This window comes from Sebastes fasciatus, chromosome 24 (genome assembly GCF_043250625.1).
Source record: "Sebastes fasciatus isolate fSebFas1 chromosome 24, fSebFas1.pri, whole genome shotgun sequence".
In the NCBI taxonomy this organism is placed as follows: Eukaryota; Metazoa; Chordata; class Actinopteri; order Perciformes; family Sebastidae; genus Sebastes; species Sebastes fasciatus.
The window spans coordinates 14,794,212-14,819,635 of NC_133818.1; the positions used below are offsets into that span (position 1 = coordinate 14,794,212).

The following is a 25,424-nucleotide window of genomic DNA, read 5'->3' on the forward strand; positions in this document are numbered from 1 at the left end:
GAAATGGAGGTTCTCAGGTGTTTTGTTACAGAAATACAATCAGTAGTTTGTGGCTCTAAAACCCAGACTAAGATCCATCTTAGTTTGAAACAGTATCTGCACTAATAGTTCTGCATCAGGAATATAAATCTGTTAGCAGAACATTTAGTCTTCATCCTCAATACATCATCATCCATCAGGTCAGTGCACAGTAGAAACAGTCTCTTACTTTGTGTCTGAGGGTCCAGGTTCATTACTGAAGGCTGGAGGAAGACCTATGGACCGGTCACTCTTCATAGACAGACAGCTGGGTACTGGAGACTCTGCTCTCTGTCTGGACTGAACTCTGCAAACACCAAGATGATTTGATTCACATCACATGAATCCTTGATAAACTCTCTGATGACAAAGACATTTCAGTTTCTAAATACACAAACTACTGCTACTGTCAATAATGTGGTTTAAAGTTTGTATTAGTCCTCTTAGATTACAGCTGTTCTGGGTGACTGACAGCTGTCACAGATACGAAGAGGAAGAATGCACTAATTCATTCTCTTTGTGTCACCAACAGTGTGTTAAACTTCACTTAGTAAATACATTTTAGTAGAAACTTTAAAATAGAAACACAAAATCAACAGAAAACATGGTATTGGTAGAGGAAAGTGAAAATGAGTCTTATAAATGAGTTAGTAGCAGCTCTCTTACTTTGACTCTGAGGGTCCAGGTTCATTACTGACATGTAGAGGACAACCTTTGGACCCGCCACTCTTCAGACAGCCAGAGACTAGAGACTCTGCTCTGTCCTCCTCTTCCTCCACACTATCACTCATCTTCGGATCTGAAGTCAGTCTGAGAGGTTAAACATTAACACTGACTGTGACCATTTAAACGAAAGGTTAAACATTAACGCTGACAGTGACCATGTACAGGAAACATGTACAGTTATCACACACTCACACACACACACACACACATACACACACACACACACAGTATACAGTATACAGTATAATAAAACCACCCAGCACTCCACCTGGTCACTTCTCTTTAACTCTCTGCTTGTTTTCTTGTCTTACAGCAGGTTTAATGAGGATTATTCAGCCAATCACGACTTTGTGTTCTCAGATGAATCAAACTGTTGAGTTCATTCTAACATTTCTCTCCTCTACAGTCCACAGGGAGGAAACTGACTCAGAGACTTTAACAGTAAACTAATACAATGTTGGATTAACACTCACCCTGCTTCAGTCTTCAGTCGTCACCTCTCTGTGCTGTTAACACAAAATGGAGTCTGAACTCTCTGAACCGGACTGAACGCTTTCCCGGTTCCACCCCTGTACTCATGTACCTGAATCACCTGGTCAGTGTGGCTCCTCCCCTCTCTATTTACAGGAAATCAGCTGAGTTCATCTGTGACTGTGTGTGTTCACAGCGGTTCACAGCCATTTAACATGATGTGGTCATAAGAATCTCTCTTGGCTTGAACAGGCTGAATGAACCCTCTAAGACCCACAATAGACCAGTTTTAGTCTTTTTTAGAGGGGTCCAGGGGGTCTTTAGAGGGAGATAGCAGGTCAGCAGTAGATGTCACATAGAAGTGGTGTACATCATCTGAAAGCTGGGAACCTGGAGATTAATTTGAGATGCAGCTCAGCACTGAGTGTCAAGTTGTTCTAGTCATTAATCAGAAATACTCATTAATTAATTAATTCATTCATTAATTAAAATAAATAGTGAAAGTGTATAAGGGTTTAGAACATTATGATAGAAGTATATGATGGTCATCCCCATACCAACAACCAGACAAAGCTAAATGTGTGGCTTCAACAACAGTGTGTTGAACATGCACCCCAAAACAAAAAGGGATTGTTCTTGTGACCGACGGTACAGCTTCCATCGCCGACCTACAGACGAGGAATCCACAAGAATGTGGCTGAGAAACCTAAACTTGAAGAGACCACCTAAAACACTGTAAGTGTGCTCAACGGAGGAAAACCTGTATCCTACTTCGTGGTTGGGCTACGAAAGAGCAGCGGAGGAGAGACGTCGGGTCCCTTAAAAGGACTGATAGCAGAGCCAGGAGAACGTCAGCTATGATTTCATGTGTAGGGAGGACACAGCATTGTAGCGTCTGTTTAATGACAGCCAGTTACTTTTACTATTTTATGTACAGTTTAAATGTAAGGCAGTTTATGGGCAGCATTACACTAAAAAAATAGCTCAATGCTTTGATCACATGATCCTGTTTGAGCTGTAAGAGGTGGTGTTCACACATGTTTTACTAGATGTTTTAATATGGAGAGAGGATTAGCGTACCGTTGGAAAACAGCGGTTCCGGCTCAGTGACGCGACACGACGGAAGTTGCGCCCATAATTCACGCAAGGCATCATGGGGACTAGGAATAAGGTGGATAGGCATCCTATAATATATTATAGAGTGATGCTACAAATAACACAGGAAAGCACTTTAAGTATGAACACTATATACAAACACACCACCTTAACCCTATAATGTTCCATTTGGAATATTATTGGAGTATTATAGGCCAACTATAGAAGATGCATAACCCCAAGTATAATAATATAGCAATAAAATCCCAGCTGATGATGACTGAAACAGTATAACATGCTTAAAAATCATACATAAATAGGAATAAGTCAAAAGAGATTGCGGCTTACACACGGTAACATATGAATAAGGGGAGTACTGACACTTATTTGTCTCCACTTCAAGCACTGAATGGAGGTCTGCCAAAGAGATTCTGTGATGATCTGACCCTTTAAAGTTAACTCAGTTCCATCAACATTAAACACAGCAGCTGGTAATACTGAGAGAAAACATATCCTACCTCAGAGCTTCAGTGAAGAGAAGATGGTCCTTCAGTTGGTCTGTATACGCTTCCTCTTCTTCCTCCAGATGTCTTCCATTGATGCCACATATCTACAAGTGTGTGACAAATAAAAGTCTTAACATGCAACAGTAAAACTCATAATACACTTTTATAGAATTTATAGTTATATTTATAGTTAGTATTAACCTAAATACCTGGAGACTTCCATAGTTCCCACGATCATGTAAACACCAGTCGGTAGGTTGGCTATATGATGAAACACATGAGCCATTAAACTGTATTAACATCTACAATCTTACACTAATTGTGAGTATTGTGTGTTTTATCCTCTTTCTTTCCTCTTGATGTTGTTCCAGAGCCGGTACGCTTTCGCCAAGTGCTCATCCACAGGTGGCACTGATTTACCTCTGATATCAACAGCAGGAAAACTTTAACAAAAGAGATATAAAACGCCATGTTCATTCTCACAATAACCCTTTAATTTTCGCCTCGCATCATTCTGGTGAATTTGGCCGCTGTGTCGTTTGTTTATTCGCCGCAAACAGCCAATGTAACGTTACCAACTCAAGGCATATTGAAAGAGGCTGGCACACGGGTCTTGGTGCCTTCAAATGTTGTCGTGTTTAGGTAAGATAAGTGGAAAGTTTCTGAAAGCTCAGAGTTCACAAGTTGTGACGTGTTTGCTGACGGAGGCCACGGAAGTTCATTTTCCGCTGCATAATAAGTTAATATATTGTAATTTTAGTCGTATATTTGTGACCACTCTGTTTCCGTCCTCCATGTTGACCCAATTATGGCGCGGGAGTCGAGGTCGATGGAACAATTGAGTATTTATTTCTCATCTGTATAATGGGGCACACACAACCAGGCAGGTCAGGACTACTGTTAAGATGGTCGGCACAGCCCGCTCCAACCACAGCCTGAGAGTTTCTTTCTGCTGTAGGTTACATTATGATCGTATAGCAGGGCTGTGTGTTGGCAAGAATTGGGCAATACGATACGTATCACGATACAGGGGGAGCGATTCAATATATTGCGATACTGTAAGGAAGGCGATAAATTGCAATTTTTTAAATACAATTTTAGGAAAACTGTCGTAAAACACCATATGCATAAAATCGGAGTAAAAAAAGTTTATGCAATCATTTATCACAGTCCCTGTAACATCCAGCATCACAGCACTACTTTGAGAGGACAGTACACTGAGAGGGTGCATCTCTTTGCAAATGCTAAAGTATTGATTGAGTTAATCTTTGCATGTAAACTATTAATTAAAAATAGATAGAGTGGATTTGAGAATCGATACAGTATCACAAAACATAATATCGCGATACTCTATATTTTCCTTACACCCTTCTAAATCCATAATGGAAAAATATTTAAATACAAAGTTATAAAATGACTTTGTTTACAATTGTATTGTAAAACATGAGCATAAAAAACATAAAACCTCTTTTCACATTCCACACTTTGTCATTCACATACAGTCATATCAATGCTATCTAATCAAATGTGGTTTTAACAGCACAGCTAGTGTGTTTCTTTATCCCAAACTCTAAATGTGGTTTTCATTTCTCTTTAACAACAGAAGAGATTTACATATAAATGGTGCTCTGCTGCCACCTTCAGGAGGGTTACAGAACACAGCAGGTTAACAGGTCAATAAAAGCCTGATAACAAAGTGAATTAGAGCCAAAATGAAGAAGCTACTTAACATATAGAACATGCAACTAACATCCCACACCTGTATGATGGGACACACACCAGCAGACAGGTGAGGAACAGCGTTCAGATGGTCATCACAGCCCGCTCACACCTGGATGAAAGGACAGAAAGGTGCTGCATTAGCAACTAGCTAGATACCCGGATGTTACACGTTAAACTAGCAGGCTACGTCAATAGTATCAACCTCTCAACCGGAAATGACGCATTCACGGGACTGATAAGTTACTAAATGTGTTGAACGTGAGTTACAGCGTTAAACAATCTGATACTGGAGACTGTAGCACACTGAGAGACAGCTTCAATGATGTTACTGACCATTATTAGTGCGGAGCGAGCACCGGACACCTACCCACAGTGCACCTGCAGGTACTACAAAATAAAAGCCTTATAAACCCCTACGTTATGTTACCCACAGTGCACCTGTATGTACTACAAAATAAAAGCCTTATAAACCCCTACGTTATGTTACCCACAGGGCACCTGTATGTACTACAAAATAAAAGCCTAATTAACCCCTACGTTATGTTACCCGCAGTGCACCTGCAGGTACTACAAAATAAAAGCCTTAGAAACTCCTCCCTTATGTTACCCACTTGTTATCTTGTTAGTTAATGTTGCCGTTGCTTCGCAGTGGAGTTCTCACGGCTTTAACCACTTGAACATCAAGCATATTATATATGTATTATAGATTATATCTTGTGTACAGGACTTCACGAGTTGTAAACACGAGCTCACGAGTTTCATTGTAATTCTCCCTACACACTTCCACTCCGTTTGCGCCCTCGCGTGGAGGGTCCGCCATTTTAAGTCATATTATAGTATGTCGAAAAAATATAATAGTATATTATGTCGAAAAAAAGTCATAGTGTGTCCGAAAATTTAAAAAAGGTTATAGTATAGTAAATTGTGTTAGCTCACCTGGAAGAACAGATGCCCCGTGTACTCAGGTTGAGTCCTCATTGCAGCAGGTTCGAATCCAACCTGTGGCCTCTTTTCTGTATATCGTCCTCTCTCTCTCCCTTTCACTAACTCATGAAGGCAAAAAGCCCAAAATCGTAAAATAAAAGTCATAGTATAGTATGTTTAAAATTTTTTAAAAATCATAGTATAATATGTCAAAAACAGTCATAGTATAGTATGATGAAAAAATAAAAATAAATTCTTATTATGGTATGGTATGTTGTGTTAGCTCACCTGGTAGAGCAGATGTACCAAGGATGAGTCCTTACCACAGTGAGATTGAATCCAACCAGTGGCTCCTTTTATAGTATGTCAGAAAAAATTAAATAAAGTCCTAGTATATATAGTATTTTGAAAAAAAGTCATAGTATAGTATGTTGAAAAATGTCACTTAATAGAAATCTCTGTAGGCTATTATGTATTATTTATATTTGAAACAATCATGCATACTTAACAGTGTTTTCTTCTCCCTGACGCTTGGCCATTGTTCCATTAGCTCTTTATTCACTCTTTACTTTATTAGCATCAATGTGTGCACAGGTAATGTTCAGATGTTGTGATATGGTTTGCTAGAGGTAATGTTCTGCAACTGCATCATTCCAAAGGGATATTCACTCTAAAAAACTCAGAAATTAAATCTTTCTTTATTTGCAAATAGCCAGTAACATACAGTATATACAGAAGCTTACACCTTTGCAGAAATCTCCCAAGTGTTGCCTTTCTTATCATACCAAGATTATTCATATGTAGTTGCAGAGATATTCTCTTCATTTTGGGAATGTCATTTTCAAGCAGGGGCCTGAGCCAGAAGGTTACCGTCTCCTCATCGCTCCATGCAGATGTGATGTTTTCAACTCTTCCTGCTTCATGTACGTCATGTACAAAGACAAGATGGCTTCTTGTCTCAGAATAGTGACTGAAGCTGCATGGACTACAAAACAATATGGCTGACCATGTAAAACTAATAACAGCGTGCAGGGTGTGACGCCCGTTCAGGTCGTCAAATACTGCCGCTCTGTCACGCCCTCGTGTTGTGATTGGCTAGTACTACACAGTGCTATGATTGGTGAATTATCTGGCAATAGCAATGTGCTTTCTTATGCTGTGACAAGATGGACAAGAGTGTGTGGACGAAGCCATGAAGTTGTTCATGTTTACTCATTTAGTGGCTGGCTAGTTAGCTAGCTAGCTAATTCCACCATGCTTTCATGCTACACTGGTAACAGAAAATGAGCAAAACAAAGTTGTCACTCAAATGGTGATGAGCTTTCCTACACTGTGACAAGTGTGTGTGTTGTTCAAATTTGACTAATATAGTGGCTGGCTAGTTAGCTTGCTAATTCCATTTAAATGCTAAACTGTTTGAATTGAGTGCACATGGGAGAAGTTTGCCTCTGTCAGAAACCTCTTCAGGTTTAGGCAGCAACTCTACTTGGTTAGGTTTAGGAAAAGATAATGGTTTGGGTTCAAATAAACCCTTTCTGGCAGAAAGCCCTGAAGGCAAAGACTTCTCCCGTGTGCAAAATGAGCCGAACAGTCGAGGCAGAGGTAACGAATACTAGCCAATAATTTTGTCCACGTGTGTACATCTGTAATAAACTAAAAAAAAATGTTTTGTTTTGTTTTACATCAAACATCACATACAAAAGACAATATTAAGGAGCTGACTTTCCACCAAAATCCAGACATAATCTGTTTGTAGTTAGTTGAGAAACTGAAGCCTCAGGTTCAGGTTTTATCTACTTCTTTCTGTTTGTTACAAGCATAATGTTATAATATGAAAAACGTCTGGTATTGGTATATATATTGTATATGGTATATATATATTTAGTAGTATGAGGAAATTAACTGCAGAACTCCATCGTTCCACAGGGTGGAGCTGCAACAGAAAGCAAAGCAGAAACATCTATTTAAATGTGTTAATCTACAGTTCTGTTGTCATAAACAGAACTGATCTGCAGAGGCACTTTGGGTTCAGAATATATGAATGAATGAAGACAAAGTGAAACCCAGGTCCAGGTGGAGGAGGTGGTTGAGTGTGGAGCAGAAGGAGTGGAGGAGTCTCAGTGTGTCTGCAGAGACTGTGCAGAAGGACAGAGTCCAGATACACTGATGATACTCTGTCAGGTCCAGAGGAAAACACAGGGATGATGGTGGTTAGAGATCAATACCCCTCCCATCTGATGAGAGAAGAAGAAGACAACAGAAGTCATCCATCAGTGTTTACAGAGACTCCCTTCATCAGCTGTCAGTCAGCATCCAGTATAAAGAGCAGAAGGGACTTCAGTCTGTGTAGCGTAGCCAGCTTCCTTTCAGCTCTCATGTTAACGTATTGGAGTGAACACACTGAGCTCAGAGCTCACAGACCAGAGGCCTGTACTACGAAGCCAGTCCAACACACCCAGGGTATCTTCTCCTTATCTGGTTTAACTAACCCCTCAACCAAGATCCCGCTAAGCGGTCCTACGACAGCCGTTATCAACTCCGTAAGTCAACCCAGGGTTTCTCAGTCTGGCTATGAGCACGTTCACATAGAAGGGGCGGGGTTTGTAGCACATGACCAATCACAGACATGGACCAGTCTACGGTCAGCAGAGCGGCATACTCTACAAACGCATATTAGAAAAGTTAAACACATAATCCAGACTAAAATGAACACAGTTTAAACTGCCAGATGCAGGAAGGACAGCTGACAAAAAAATCACTGACTGTGTGAATGTGTAAATAAACAGACTTTTAATATCACGATAGATCTGACTAGAACTAATTACACGTGTGTTCCATTAAACCAATGTGTTGATTAAATGTGTTCTTATAGAATAGAACAGAAGATACTTTATTCATCTCCTGGAGGAATTACAATACTTTAGTCTTATTCTTTCAGCTCCAACCCCGGCGGTGTGAAACAGACTTGGGAGAAAGTAAATAATAAATCTATAAACAGAATTCACAGCGGTAAGCAGGCTTACTTTCACATCTTCTAATCACCCACAGCATACATAAAAGTATTGGTAGCAAACTAACCAAGGCAACACATTCAGTCTGAGGGACTGTAGGAACACGACTCTGACGTGTCTCACAGCAACATACGGCTCAAGAAGCTGATTCAGATGAGTGACTATATGAATATCATATATGAATATATGATAAGAGATCATGTACTGATTTTGTGTTATTGTGGTTATATAAATGTCATTTATGTCCGTTTCACACCGCTGGGTTTGCAGCTGAGAGAAGAAGGCTACATTATTGTCATACAGGTCATAATAATACATGTGATCACATTAACTCAGCAGAGTACACAAAGTAGTTCTAGTCAGATCTCTGGTGCTCTAGACGGGGCAGTGATATTACAAGTCTGTTCATTTACACATTCACACAGTCGGTGACCTTTCTGCATGTGTCAGTTTAAACTGTGTTGCTTTTAGCCTGGATTATGTGTTCAAATTCTTTGTCTCTGTGTAATATTATCTTACGATTTTATATCTGTTCAAATTGTACCTTAAAGGGAGGAGACATGAACACAACAACAACAACATCTTCTTCACATCAACTCTAACACATGATCACAACAAGCTTCTGGCTGATCTGATTGGTTGACTGTTCTCTCTCTCTGTGTGTCACTGTTCTCCTCTCACAGCTTAACGGAGGAAACACATCACAACAATACTGCTGAAACCAGCATGGACCGACTCCGACCGTCTACTTACTCCAGAGTCTCCAGTCTGCAGTGTGGACTCTTCACAAGATCAGACAGCAGCTTCACGTCTGAATCCTGCAGGTTGTTCTCTCTCATATCCAGCTCTCTCAGATGGGAGGGGTTGGACTTCAGAGCTGAGGCCAGAGAAGCACAGCTGATCTCTGACAAACTGCAGCGCCTCAATCTGAATAAAGAATAAATGATGAAGATAAAAATCACTTTATAATCCAGTCAGATGTGTTCAGGTTTTAAATGTGTAGCTCAACATCACTATGTCCTAATCAATGATCTTTTCCCTAAAATGAGTAGAGTGACTTTGTCATTGTGTTATTGTGGATCATCATAATGTCAGCCTTCTACAGACATCATCCAAATGTCACCACAACATTCATACACCTATTCATGTCAACACACATCAATAACATGCTGCTGATCTCTGTGTTCATCTATGTGTGTGTGCTGAAGGATCAATATCAATGATCAGACATTATTTGTGGAACATGTTGAAACAATCAGAAACCAGAGAAATATTTCTACTTCATGAAGTAAACTTGATCAATACAGAACAAATATTCAGGGTTCCTACACATTTTACATTTTACATTCCAGACTTTTCCATATTTGACTTTGTGACTCGGGGTTCAGCTGTTACAAGACTACAGCCCCCCCCCCCCAGACTGGGACACAAACCCATCCCAGGACTTTGAGACGGAGAGGTGTCTTATGTGAGCGGCCGGAGGGCGCGAGACGAAACATTGTGGGTTAGTAATTTTACCACTAATAGAGTTTTAGTGGTATAAAGAGAATGTGATGATGATGATGAAGACCTTCAAGACTCTTCATCGTGGATGACACCTCCTCAGTTTGTATCAGCACGTCATCACTGAATCAAAACAAGACCGGCCAGCTGGAACACTGGTCACAGTTCATCACGTTCATGATGTAAATGATTGAGCCAATCAGATTTCAGCTGAAACAGGGACCAGTCCAAATTAGGAGGGGCCGCTCGTCCCCCCCCTCAATATGTAAAGTATTAGATTGTCCCAGTCTGACAGGCAGCGTTCTGCTCTGTGCCGTCTGCCTGCAGTTACCGGTTACTTTTTATTATTATATTATTATTGTTATGTTGCTCATGATGAATAGTTGGCCCACATATGGCTGCCAAAGTGCCGCCCTAGACGGTTGCCTAGTCGGCCTCTATGGAGGCGCCGGCCCTGGCTGTGACGTACAGGCGTAGAGGCAGCTCTGTAGGAGTGTGCGTTCAGTCAGAGCCTACTTCCTGTGCTGCTTTCAACGACATCAAGCTCTCTCTGGCCCGCGCTCTCTCACACAGTAGTAAACATTGTGGCTGCACCGGCTGCTCCAAACACCATGAAAAACACTCTGCTTGTATGATCTATTGATTTTTAGAAATTCTGAATTTGATATCTTAGAAAGCAGAATAGGGGCAACAGTCTGGAAACAGACATGTTTTTCCATTCTCTCTTTTCTTTTTTCCATACTCATCCAGACCTGGAAATGACTAAAATCAAATTCCATACTTCTCCATACTGCGTAGGAACCCTGAATATTAGTTGAGAGGATCTTCTGTATCCAGATGTGACCATTTACCAACAATGATAAACATTCATTTACTTTAACAACTAACAGTGGACATTTTCTACACTTTCTTTAAGAAACACAAGTCTTTTGTGACTGCAGACTAGATTTAGTTCAAGAAACATGAAAATATGAAGAAAAGAACATTAACAACTTTATGGATGTAAGTTATGTTTGTACATAAATCAGGTTCAATTGTTAATTTAACATATAAGATCTCTAATAGTAACAGAGAGTCAGTGAACTGACCTCAGAGTCTCCAGTCTACAGTGTGGACTCTCCAGAAAACCACACAGGACCTTCACTCCTGAATCCTGCAGCGTGTTGTAGCTCAGATCCAGCTCTCTCAGATGGGAGGGGTTGGACTTCAGAGCTGAGGCCAGAGGAGCACAGCTGATCTCTGACAAACTGCAGTCACTCAATCTGAATAAAGAATAAATGATGAAGACAAAAATCACTTTAAGATCCAGTCAGATGTGTTCAGGTTTTAAATGTGTAGCTCAACATCACTATGTCCTAATCAATGATCTTTTCCCTAAAATGAGTAGAGTGACTTTGTCATTGTGTTATTGTGGATCATCATAATGTCAGCCTTCTACAGACATCATCCAAATGTCACCACAACATTCATACACCTGTTCATGTCAACACACATCAATAACATGCTGCTGATCTCAGTCAAGTCTGGAATTAGAGGATCAATATCAAATCAGACTTGTTGGACTTCATTACTTCATTTATTACATGGCCTTCTTCTCACTGTATCTGCTAGCCTAGCAGGTTTATGTCATTTACAGGAAAGGTCCACATTTGTTCAAGTGTGTCTGTAAACAACAGCCACATGTCATATATACATTAAGAGTTATTGGTGGCAGTAATCATTCCTCCTGTGAAGTGGTCCCTTCATAACACAACTACACTGTAAGAAATGACTTCACAAGTTCAAGTGAAACTAATATGAAGATTCAGCAGTCTGAGTCGACAAATCAAAGTTACAGACTGTTTAGTACCAAATTCCCTCTTTGAGTTACTATTCCTCCTGCAGCTCAACAAGGAAACTGTCAAACACAACATACTGACTGGATACATACTAAGGCTGGGCAATATATCCATATTATATCCATATCGTGATATGAGACTAGATATCGTCTTTGATTTTGGATATCCTAATATCTAGGGTTGTCAAAGTTAATCGTTTTAAGGCCACTATTTTCTTTAACGCATTAATGCAATGGATCTTCCGGAGGTTATAGCGGCTCAGTTTTAAAGCTAGAGTGAAGATACTGGTATCATAGGAAACTGGAAAACCTGATGAATCCATCGGTTCCAACCATGTCAAACTAGCTCATCGGGAAGGAGGTTAAATAACGCTCCAAACTCACTCTAAAGTTTGGCGAGGAAAAACTGTCATGTCCATCTTCAAAGGGGTCCCTTGACCTCTGACCTCCAGATATGTGAATGTAAATGGGTTCTCTGGGTACCCACGAGTCTCCCCTTTACAGACATGCCCACTTTATGATAATCACATGCAGTTTGGGGCAAGTCATAGTCAAGTCAGCACACTGACACACTGATAGCTGTTGTTGCCTGTTGGGCTGCAGTTTGCCATGTAATGATTGGAGCATATTGTTTTATGCTAAATGCAGTACCTGTGAGGGTTTCTGGACAATATCTGTCATTGTTTTGTGTTGTTAATTGATTTACAATAATAAATATATACATACATTTACATAAATCATATTTGTCCACTCCCATGTTGATAAGAATATTAAATACTTGACAGATCTCCCTTTAAGGTTCATTTAGAACAGATACAAAAATTGTGAATAATTTGCGATTAATCGTGATTAAATATTTGAATGGATTGACAGCCCTAGTAATATCGTGTTGTGTTGTAAGTGTCATCTCTTCCTGGTTTTAAAGGCTACATTACAGTAAAGTGATGTCATTCTCTGAACTTACCAGACTGTTCTAGCTGTTCTATTATTGGTCATTTACACAAAAAAATATTATGATATTTGATTTTCTCCAAGTCACCCAGCCCTAATACATCTAACTCAGACTGCTGAAGCCTCTGATTAGTTTAAGATCAACTTTATAGGTCATTTTACACAGAACAAGACTGTGGATTTAGTCCTCATCTCGTAACACTCAGGTTATACGGGGGTTGCTTCACAGACAGAAGGAATGATGACAGACATCAATAACTCTTTGAATGTACATATGAACATGTGAGTATTGTATTCAGATAGACTTGAACAAAATATGAACCTGCAAAGAGGTTTCTGATGCAGAATATTTATTTGGTTTTTGCTTCAAATAATTAGACAATGCTGACATGAAAACAGATCACAGTTAGATCTGCTGTCAAAAAGAACATGGGAATAACTTAGAACCATAGAGACCTCTGATTAGATGATGTCGTTCATAATCATCACTTGTGTGCCTTTAAGTTGGTGCAATACGTGTTTGTTGAAGAGTGTTGCACCTTTAGACATGTTCAAATAGAGCGCTACAGGAATGAGTCCTAAAACCCAGAAATGAATTAGCATTTTAGCACTTCCTGTTCCCTCGTCTGGAAGTCAATGGGTTTTTAGTTAGGTGTCTGAAATAAGGTCTGTGGTTAAAGGTCCAGTGTGTAGGATCTGGAGGTATCTAGTGGTGAGGTGAGGAGATTACAACCAACTGAAGCCTCTCCTGTGTGCCAAGCGTGTTGGAGAGCTACGGTGGCCGACGTGAAAACGTGAATGTCCCTCTCTAGAGCCATCTGGAGCAGAGCCAGTGTGTAGAGAGTGTGTGTACAAACTACATAAACTACAGTCAATGAACTGACCTCAGAGTCTCCAGTCTACAGTTTGGACTCTTCAGTCCAGCAGAAAGCAGGTTCACTCCTGAATCCTGCAGGTTGTAGTTGTTACTCAGATCCAGCTCTCTCAGATGGGAGGGGTTGGACTTCAGAGCTGAGGCCAGAGAAGCACAGCTGATCTCTGACAAACTGCAGTCCCACAACCTGAATAAAGAATAAATGATGAAGATAAAAATCACTTTATAATCCAATCAGATGTGTTCAGGTTTTAAATGTGTAGCTCAACATCACTATGTCCTAATCAATGATCTTTTCCCTAAAATGAGTAGAGTGACTTTGTCATTGTGTTATTGTGGATCATCATAATGTCAGCCTTCTACAGACATCATCCAAATGTCACCACAACATTCATACAGCTGTTCATGTCAACACACATCAATAACATGCTGCTGATCTCTGTTCATCTATGTGTGTGTGCTGAAGGATCAATATCAATGATCAGACATTATTTGTGGAACATGTTGAAACAATCAGAAACCAGAGAAATATTTCTACTTCATGAAGTAAACTTGATCAATTCAGAACAAATATTCAGGGTTCCTACACATTTTACATTTTACATTCCAGACTTTTCCAGACTTCTCTGTAGATTTTTCAGACCATATTTGACTTTGTGACTCGGGGTTCAGAGGACGCTGTTACAAGACTACAGCCCCCCCCCCCACCATGGCTGAGATGTCAAACCATTTTCCTCAAAGTTTGCATCCAGCTCTCTTTTCCCCATTTGGAATTGTTAACCAACCAGGCTTTGTGTTTGGGATCATCAAGCCAGCCCTCAGAAAACTTTACTCATCGTGGCCGTTCAGTCTACAGTCCTACAGAGAAAGCTGGACGACGTTCTGCTGTCAAACATCCTGCTCTAGGTGAATCACAATGATGCCGCCCCTCTATTAGCACCAGGGACAGACTGGGACACAAACCCATCCCAGGACTTTGAGACAGAGAGGTGTCTTATGTGAGCGGCCGGAGGGCGTGAGACGAAACATTGTGGGTTAGTAATTTTACCACTAATAGAGTTTTAGTGGTATAAAGAGAATGTGATGATGATGATGAAGACCTTCAAGACTCTTCATCGTGGATGACACCTCCTCAGTTTGTATCAGCACGTCACCACTGAATCAAAACAAGACCGGCCAGCTGGAACACTGGTCACAGTTCATCACGTTCATGATGTAAATGACTGAGACAATCAGATTTCAGCCAGAACCAGGATCAGTCCAAATTAGGAGGGGCCGCTCGTCCCCCCCCTCAATATGTAAAGTATTAGATTGTCCCAGTCTGACAGGCAGCGTTCTGCTCTGTGCCGTCTGCCTGCAGTTACCGGTTACTTTTTATTATTATATTATTATTGTTATGTTGCTCATGATGAATAGTTGGCCCACATTTGGCTGCCAAAGTGCCGCCCTAGGCAGTTGCCTAGTCGGCCTCTATGGAGGCGCCGGCCCTGGCTGTGACGTACAGGCGTAGAGGCAGCTCTGTAGGAGTGTGCGTTCAGTCAGAGCCTACTTCCTGTGCTGCTTTCAACGACATCAAGCTCTCTCTGGCCCGCGCTCTCTCACACAGTAGTAAACATTGTGGCTGCACCGGCTGCTCTAAACACCATGAAAAACACTCTGCTTGTATGATCTATTGATTTTTAGAAATTCTGAATTTGATATCTTAGAAAGCAGAATAGGGGCAACAGTCTGGAAACAGACATGTTTTTCCATTCTCTCTTTTCTTTTTTCCATACTCATCCAGACCTGGAAATTACTAAAATCAAATTCCATACTTCTCCATACTGCGTAGGAACCCTGAATATTAGTTCAGAGGATCTTCTGTATCCAGATGTGACCATTTACCAACAATGATAAACATTCATTTACTTTAACAACTAACAGTGGACATTTTCTACACTTTCTTTAAGAAACACAAGTATTTTGTGACTGCAGACTAGATTTAGTTCAAGAAACATGAAAATATGAAGAAAAGGACATTAACAACTTTATGGATGTAACTTATGTTTGTACATAAATCAGGTTCAATTGTTAATTCAACATAAAAGATCTCTAATAGTAACAGAGAGTCAGTGAACTGACCTCAGAGTCTCCAGTCTACAGTGTGGACTCTCCAGAAAACCACACAGGACCGTCACTCCTGAATCCTGCAGCTCGTTGTCACTCAGATCCAGCTCTCTCAGATGGGAGGGGTTGGACTTCAGAGCTGAGACCAGAGAAGCACAGTCGATCTCTGACAAACTGCAGCGACTCAATCTGAATAAAGAATAAATGATGAAGATAAAAATCACTTTATAATCCAATCAGATGTGTTCAGGTTTTAAATGTGTAGCTCAACATCACTATGACCTAATCAATGATCTTTTCCCTAAAATGAGTAGAGTGACTTTGTCATTGTGTTATTGTGGATCATCATAATGTCAGCCTTCTACAGACATCATCCAAATGTCACCACAACATTCATACACCTGTTCATGTTAACACACATCAATAACATACTGCTGATCTCAGTCAAGTCTGGAAATAGAGGATCAATATCAAATCAGACTTGTTGGACTTCATTACTTCATTTATTACATGGCCTTCTTCTCACTGTATCTGCTAGCCTAGCAGGTTTATGTCATTTACAGGAAAGGTCCACATTTGTTCAAGTGTGTCTGTAAACAACAGCCACATGTCATATGTACATTAAAAGAGTTATTGGTGGCAGTAATCCTTCCTCCTGTGAAGTGGTCCCTTCATAACACAACTACACTGTAAGAAATGACTTCACAAGTTCAACTGAAACTAATATGAAGATTCAGCAATCTGAGTCGACAAATCAAAGTTACAGACTGTTTAGTACCAAATTCCCTCTTTGAGTTACTATTCCTCCTGCAGCTCAACAAGGAAACTGTCAAACACAACATACTGACTGGATACATACTAAGGCTGGGCAATATATCCATATTATATCCATATCTTGATATGAGACTAGATATCGTCTTTGATTTTGGATATCCTAATATCTAGGGTTGTCAAAGTTAATCGTTTTAACGCCACTATTTTCTTTAACGCATTAATGCAATCGATCTTCCGGAGGTTATAGCGGCTCAGTTTTAAAGCTAGAGTGAAGATACTGGTATCATAGGAAATTAGAAAACCTGATGAATCCATCGGTACCAACCATGTCAAACTAGCTCGTTGGGAAGGAGGTTAAATAACGCTCCAAACTTACTCTAAAGTTTGGCGGGGAAAAACTGTCATGGGCATCTTCAAAGGGGTCCCTTGACCTCTGACCTCCAGATATATGAATGTAAATGGGTTCTATGGGTACCCACGAGTCTCCCCTTTACAGACATGCCCACTTTATGATAATCACATGCAGTTTGGGGCAAGTCATAGTCAAGTCAGCACACTGACACACTGACAGCTGTTGTTGCCTGTTGGGCTGCAGTTTGCCATGTTATGATTGGAGCATATTGTTTTATGCTAAATGCAGTACCTGTGAGGGTTTCTGGACAATATCTGTCATTGTTTTGTGTTGTTAATTGATTTACAATAATAAATATATATATACATTTACATAAATCATATTTGTCCACTCCCATGTTGATAAGAATATTAAATACTTGACAGATCTCCCTTTAAGGTTCATTTAGAACTGATAACAAAAATTGTGAATAATTTGCGATTAATCGTGATTAAATATTTTAATGGATTGACAGCCCTAGTAATATCGTGTTGTGTTGTAAGTGTCATCTCTTCCTGGTTTTAAAGGCTACATTACAGTAAAGTGATGTCATTCTCTGAACTTACCAGACTGTTCTAGCTGTTCTATTATTGGTCATTTACACAAAAAAATATTATGAAAGCACAGTTAGATCTGCTGTCAAAAAGAACGTGGGAATAACTTAGAACCATAGAGACCTCTGATTAGATGATGTCATTCATAATCATCACTTGTGTGCCTTTAAGTTGGTGCAATACGTGTTTGTTGAAGAGTGCTGCACCTTTAGACATGTTCAAATAGAGCGCTACAGGAATGAGTCCTAAAACTCAGAAATGAGTTAGCATTTTAGTACTTCCTGTTCCCTCGTCTGGAAGTCAATGGGTTTTTAGTTAGATGGCTGAAATAAGGTCTGTGGTTAAAGGTCCAGTGTGTAGGATCTGGAGGTATCTAGTGGTGAGGTGAGGAGATTGCAACCAACTGAAGCCTCTCCTGTGTGCCAAGCGTGTTGGAGAGCTACGATGGCCAACGTGAAAACGTGAAAGTCCCTCTCTAGAGCCATCTGGAGCAGAGCCAGTGTGTAGAGAGTGTGTGTACAAACTACAGTCAGTGAACTGACCTCAGAGTCTCCAGTCTACAGTTTGGACTCTTCAGTCCAGCGAAAAGCAGCTTCACTCCTGAATCCTCCAGGTCGTTGTAACTCAGGTCCAGCTCTCTCAGATGGGAGGGGTTGGACTTCAGAGCTGAGGCCACAACTTCACAGTGAGTAACTGAGAGTTCACAGTTAGAAAGTCTGTGATGACACAAAAATTACAAAATATGTTATTATGAGAGAGGACAGTTTATATTTACTTCATGCATTTGATGACTAAACAGTTTGATATATACTTCTTTAATCAACATTTACTCCTCACATCAGTGGTTCAGCTAATCTTATCTCACTGTTTGACATGAAACAATAATTCTCATCACTCTCTCTCAAACCTGCAGACTTTTAATCTTTGTTTTTCTTTAATCTTGCAGATGAAGAGAGAGAACATGTAGTTACATTGAGGCTTCCCTAATGTCCAGTCTGTCAGTGTGATCTGATCCCAGGTCTGTCTCCACAAAGTTAGCATGAGGCCTTCTTGATTAGAAAAGCATTTTTAAAACTCAGTGAAGAAGTAATAATAATACAGTTGATAAAGATGACCTCTCTTTGCTAGCTACCTGCTGCTTTCAGGTTCATGTCCATAAATGGTAAAATTAAACAAATCGCTATAATATTAGACCTGTACATAATTAAACATTCATATAACTAGATATTTTGATGACTGTATGGCGTTTTGTCATTAACACTCTTTTCTGAGCATCAAACGTATTCAGCTCACAAACACAATGAATGAACCAATGAGGTTGCATTATTTACAAACATAATGACATCAGAAAGATGATATCAGTGTATCAGCATTAAAAACATAACATTGATCTTTGGTTTGTATAAGATCTCTTAAAAAGTCTGAATTCTACCATTCTGCTGTTATATATTCATCAGACTGATGTTATTGGTGGAAGCTGTGTATTTCCTGTTACTACTCTTCTCTACAGCAACAAGAGAGAGAAAGACCAGAGTTTCCTTCTGTGAGTAACAGAATAAAAGGAAAGACTTCAAAACAAGATGATGGAACACAACTTGAATTCATTAGCAATAAAATGCACCATTGCTCGATTCAACACACTCAGGGGTTTTACAACGACTATCTTTGTCTCGTATGACCAGTAGTTTACGGTGGCTAATGCTAGAGTCGGGTCGGTTTTGCCGATCCGGTCCGGTCCGGTGTACGAGCTTAAACCGGTTTGATTTTATGCTAACGACACGTTCTGGCAAATTAAAAAGTAGCCGACATCAACAACCTGTGCCGACAGAGTCACAGTGCTAAATCCAGCCTGTATTGCATTACTAATAAGCAATATGACAACGTGATTAACGTAATATTATGATATAATGTTGGTGTATAAACAAGAAGAGGTTTGTTTACTAGGAAGTTCATGTGTTTTTTGGGGTGACGAGACGAGACATGGCAGAGCTGGTCTCAAAGAAAACTAAAACTACAGCAACATGGCAACAGTTTGGATTTGAAGCCAACGAAAGAGATGAGCCCAAAAACACACGAGGTAAGGTGTAATGTGGTGCAAAGCCTATTGAAAGCAAACCCCAGCACCAGGGCTCTGATCCCAGGACCGCCCCGACTCCCCGCCGGATCAGCAAACGTTCTGTTGCTGCCGTTACACCGGTTAGACCCAGTACTCCACCAGACAGCTGATCTTTTGTTTTTTTCATTTGTTTTACCAGGTTCACATGTCGTCTCCATCACCCAAAAACATAAATAAGAAAAAACTGTCAAATGAAACAATTATTAGAAATAAATAGAATAAGTGTTCATTAACTTGACAGCTAGAAACACAAACTACTGAAACATTTTGAACTCAACATTTGAAACAGCTCAAGAACATCTGTGACTAAATACAAATACATATTTATGTAATAAACACGTGGAACATTTATAAGAATATTATATTTTAAGAATAATTTATAGTGTGTATATTTGAAGAACTAAACTAGTAATCTACACTGATCTATAAAGTTAATCACATCTGGACTTACACAGCTTTTCTGCAGTTCCTCACAGCTGGAATCAGTCTCAGTCGTCCCTCGTCTGATGTGTTGTACTTCTTCAGGTCCAACTCATCCAGAACCTCCTCTGACATCTGCAGCATGTAGGCCAGAGCTGAGCAGTGGATCTCTGAGAGTTCCTTCTCTGATCTGTTCTCTGACTTCAGGAACTCTTGGATGTCCTGATGTACCGAGTGGTCGTTCATCTCCGTCAGACAGTGAAAGATGTTGATGCTTCTGTCAGGAGAGGTATCATACATGTTCATCTCTTTCAGGTTGTTGATGGCTCTCTGGATCATTTCTGGACTGTTGTCTGTCTGACCCAGCAGACCTCCTAAGAGTCTCTGGTTGGACTCCAGAGAGAGGCCATGAAGGAAGCGAACAAACAGGTCCAGGTGGCCATTTTTACTCCTCAGGGATTTCTCCCTGGCTCTCCTCAGGAAGACATCCAGGGTTGAATGAACATATTCTTCTCCCAGGAAGTCCTTCAGTACCTCTGTGTTGCTGTTTATGTAACAGTGGAACATGTAGACTGCAGCCAGAAACTCCTGAATGCTCAGGTGAACAAAGCAGTAGACTGTTTTCTGGAAGATCACACACTCTCTTTTGAAGATCTCTGTACAAACTCCTGAGTACACCGAGGCCTCTGTGACATCAAGACCACACCGCTCCAGGTCTTCTTGGTAGAACATGATGTTTCCTTTCTCCAGATGTTCAAACGCCAGCCTCCCCAGCTTCAGAAGAACTTCCTTGTCAGCCTCCGTCAGCTCCTGTGGACTCGTCTCACGTCCCTCACCGTACTTCTGCTTCTTCTTCTTTGTCTGAACCAACAGGAAGTGTGAGTACAGGTCAGTCAGGGTCTTGGGCAGCTCTCCTCCCTGGTCTGTAGTCAACATGTGGTCCAGAACTGTAGCAGTGATCCAGCAGAAGACTGGGATTAGACACATGATGTGGAGGCTCCTGGATGTCTTGATGTGTGAGATGATTCTGCTGGACAGCTCTTCATCACTGACTCTCCTCCTGAAGTACTCCTCCTTCTGGGCGTCAGTGAAGCCTCGTACTTCTGTTACCCTGTCAACACATGCAGGAGGGATCTGATTGGCCGCTGCAGGTCGGGAAGTTATCCAGACGAGAGCTGAGGGAAGCAGATTCCCCTGGATGAGGTTTGTTAACAGCACGTTGACTGATGACTTCTGGGTGACATCAGACACAACCTTCTTGTTCTTGAAATCCAGTGAAAGTCTGCTTTCATCCAGGCCGTCAAAGATGAACAGAACTTTACAGACAGCGAGCTTCTCTGCTGTGACCTTCTGTAATGTTGGATGGAAAACATGGAGCAGCATGAGAAGACTGTACTGCTCATCTCTGATCAAGTTCAGCTCCCTGAACGAGAGCAGAACCACCAGACTGACATCTTGGTTTTCCAAGTCCTCTGCCCAGTCCAGAGTGAACTTCTGCACTGAGAAGGTTTTTCCAACGCCAGCGACGCCGTTCGTCAGAACGACTCTGATGTGTCCCTGTTGGTCAGGTAAGGCTTTAAAGATGTCCTGGCACTTGATTGGAGCGTCATGGAGGCTCTTCTTCTTGGAAGCTGTCTCAAGCTGCCTCACCTCATGTTGGGTATTAACCTCTTCACTCTGTCCCTCTGTGATGTAGAGCTCAGTGTAGATCCTGTTGAGGAGGGTTCCACTTCCTGTTTCATCAGTTCCTTCAGTCACACATTCACATCTCCTCCTCAGACTGATCTTATGTTCATCTACAACCTCCTGCAGACCTGTATCTGCTGAAAGAGAAGGACAAAAGTTAAAAATAAAGAAGATGTGATTATTATTTTCATTGCCAATATTGAAGTGATCAATATAAAGTAAATAAAAAAGCAGTAAAGGTTAAACAGTCTAGTTTTAGTGGAAGCATCAGAAATGCTCCTTTTTCTCTCAGTCGGTGTACATGTTTGATTGACAGCAGAGGAGGCGGAGCCTCAGCTGTCCGTCTGCAGCTCTTCATCTAAACAGCTCACTGTGGCTGTTCCTTCCTCACTGTAATATTTAAAACTGATCCACTCATCAAATAATGCAGAATATGTTCATATCTCTCCTCGTGTGGACATGTTTTTATTGAACAGCATCAATAACAAAAGCCGGGTTTCCACCAAAAGTTCCTGGGACTTTTTAGTCCTACTACTTTTAAGGAACTAAAAGGTTCCTTCAGTCCACTGTTGTCTGTTTCCATTACGGTCTAAAGACCTGTGAAGATTCAGCAAATTAGTCCTCTGATGTATGAAAAAGCAACATGACATGTGACGAGAGCTGTTGGTAGTTGCAGTAGTAAACACACTCTGCAGTCTGCCGTTCAGTGTGTCGTCCGTTTCATCTAAAAAACACGCTGGAAAATAAACATTAGGTTTTATCTCACTGTGACGACATTTACTGCACGTTGGATGTAATGAATGAAATGCAGAGGAGGAAAGTGAAACTAAGAGCGTCCGTCTCCACAGTAAATCATGTTGAGTATTTGAGGGTTATTTATTTATGTCTCTCTTGTTTTCTCTGTCTTTTTGGCTGGACCGCAGACGGCCAGCCCTACAACCCTAAAAGTCTGTCACTGAGTGATGAAGTTACACGATTGGTCGTCTGAGTGTCGGAGTTTCCTCATTGACCTCTGGATCGTATGCCAACGTTGGCGTATGTATATACAGACGAAGGCAAAGTTGTTGGTAACCTTCCGTTAAAGAGAGAAAAACCCACAATGGTCACTGAAATAACTTGAAACTGACAAAAGTAATAATAAATAAAAATTTACTGAAAATGAACTAATGAAAATCAGATATTGTTTTTGAATTGTGGTTCAACAGAATCATTTTAAAAAACAAACTAATGAAACTGGCCAGGACAAAAATGATGGTACCCCTAGAAAAGATGTAAAATAATGTGACCATAGGGACATGTTAAACTAAGGTGTGTCCTGTAATTAGCATCACAGGTGTCTTCAAACTTGTAATCAGTCAGTCTGCCTATTTAAAGGGTGAAAAGCAGTCACTGTGCTGTTTGGCATCATGGTGTGTACCACACTGAACATGGACCACAGAAAGCTAAGGAGAGAGTTGTCTCAGGAGATTAGAAGGACAATTATAGACCTCCATGTTAAAGGTAAAGGCTATAAGACCATCTCCAAGCAGCTTGATGTTCCTGTGACTACAGCTGCACATATTATTCAGAAGTTTAAGGTCCATGGGACTGTAGCCAACCTCCCTGGACGTGGCCGCAAGGGGAAAATTGATGACATATTGAAGAGACGGATAATACGAATGGTAACCAAAGAGCCCAGAACAACTTCCAAAGAGATTAGAGGTGAACTCCAAGGTCAAGGTACAACAGTGTCAGATCGCACCATCCGTCACTGTTTGAGCCAAAGTGGACTTAATGGAAGACGACCCAGGAGGACACCAAATCATAAAAAAGCGAGACTGGAATTTGCCAAAATGCATATTGACAAGCCACAAAGCTTCTGGGAGAATGTCCTTTGGACAGATGAGACAAAACTGGAGCTTTTTGGCAAGTCACATCAGCTCTATGTTCACAGACGCAAAAATGAAGCATCCAAAGAAAAAAACACTGTACCTAATGTGAAACATGGAGGAGGCTCGGTTATGTTATGGGGCTGCTTTGTTGCATCTGGCACAGGGTGTCTTGAATCTGTGCTGGGTGCAATGAAATCTCAAGACTATCAAGGCATTCTGGAGTGAAATGTGCTGCCCAGTGTCAGAAAGCTTGGTCTCAGTTGCAGGTCATGGGTCCTCAAACAGGATAATGACCCAAAACACAGCTAAAAACACCCAAGAATGACTAAGAACAAAACATTGGACTGTTCTGAAGTGGCCTTCTATGAGCCCTGATCTAAATCCTATTGAACATCTGTGGAAGGAGCTGAAACAAGCAGTCTGGAGAAGACACCCTTCAAACCTGAGACAGCTGGAGCAATTTGCTCACGAGGAGTGGTCCAAAATACCTGTCGACAGGTGCAGAAGTCTCATTGAGAGTTACGGAAATCGCTTGATTGCAGTGATTGCCTCAAAAGGTTGTGCAACAAAATATTAAGTTAATGTTACCATCATTTTTGTCTAGGCCAGTTTCATTAGTTTGTTTTTTTAAATGATTCTGCTGAACCATAATTCAAAAGCAATATCTGATTTTCATTAGTTAATTTTCAGTACATTTTTATTTATTATTACTTTTGTCAGTTTCAAGTTATTTCAGTGACCATTGTGGGTTTTTCTCTCTTTAACGGAACGTTACCAACAACTTTGCCTACGTCTGTATGTCTATGGCTTGAACGGCCAGTTGAGTAGAGCAGTGCGTCCCCTAGTGTCCTCGCAGGACCTGGTGAGACTTTTATGACTTTTTATGTATTAAAAGAACAAGTAGTGTTTTCAGACATGGAGACGTCAGCAGACAGATGTAGAGTCTTACTTTGTACAGTGCTGGTCTGACCGGCTGGCTGCAGTCCAGCTCTGGTTCTGGATCTTTGTCCACACTGGGGACAGGAGGAGTCTCCTGATGAAGCAGACTGGTCCCAGTATGAGGTGATGCACTGTCTGCAGAACCAGTGTCCACAGCTGGTAGAGACTGGATCCTTCAGGACGTCCTGACACAAAGCACAGCAGGACAGCTGCTCCTCCACAGAGACATCACTCCTCTTCCTCTTCCTGTGAAGACATGTCTTTATAACTAAAAGGCTTTGTTGATTGGCCGACACTGTCTCAAAGCTCAGATGGTCACAGGGAACAGTTAAAGTGTTATTTTTCTGTTTGAACTCAGCATTCAGTCTGTGATGACAGTGTTGCTTTTATTTCAACTCTCCTGCTTTCATAAACACTAATGAGCTGAATTTTACTATCTGGCTGTCTTATTAACCTCTTAACAATCTGACGGACGATATTCTGTCTTTCAGAGGTTGTAGCGGCTCAGTTTTAAGGCTAGAGTGAAGATACTGGTAACATGAAACTATAGAAAACTTAATGAATCCATCGCTACCAACCATGTCATGCTAGCTTGTCGGGAAGAACGCTCTGACCTCCAGATATGTGAATGTAAATGGGTTCTATGGGTACCCACGAGTCTGCCCTTTACAGACATGCCCACTTTATGATAATCACATGTCATAGTGAAGTCAGCTCACTGACAGCTGTTGTTGCACGTTGGGTTTCAGAGGGGTCGTCCTCCAGAGAGGTTGTCCTCCAAAGGGGTCGCCCTCCTGATCAGTTTCTCCTGTCTGTCCTGTCCCCGGGTCGTACGCCTGAGTTTTCCTGCCCCGTCCCTGTTCAGCGCCCGGCCGCTTGCCCCTTAATCCCTCCTCCGGACTCCCTCCACCCACCCTGATGGAGGTCAT

General features: G+C 41.0%; 1 protein-coding gene across 1 annotated transcript in view; it reads right to left on the bottom strand.

Moving 5' to 3' along the window:
• Nucleotides 1–25,424, bottom strand: part of LOC141763289 (uncharacterized) — a 41,763-nt gene extending 16,339 nt beyond the window's left edge. The window contains 6 exon segments of the mRNA XM_074627860.1: nt 209–325; nt 685–828; nt 20,072–20,100; nt 20,102–21,822; nt 24,506–24,801; nt 25,219–25,424. Coding sequence (XP_074483961.1) covers nt 209–325; nt 685–828; nt 20,072–20,100; nt 20,102–21,822; nt 24,506–24,801; nt 25,219–25,424 — 2,513 coding nt within the window.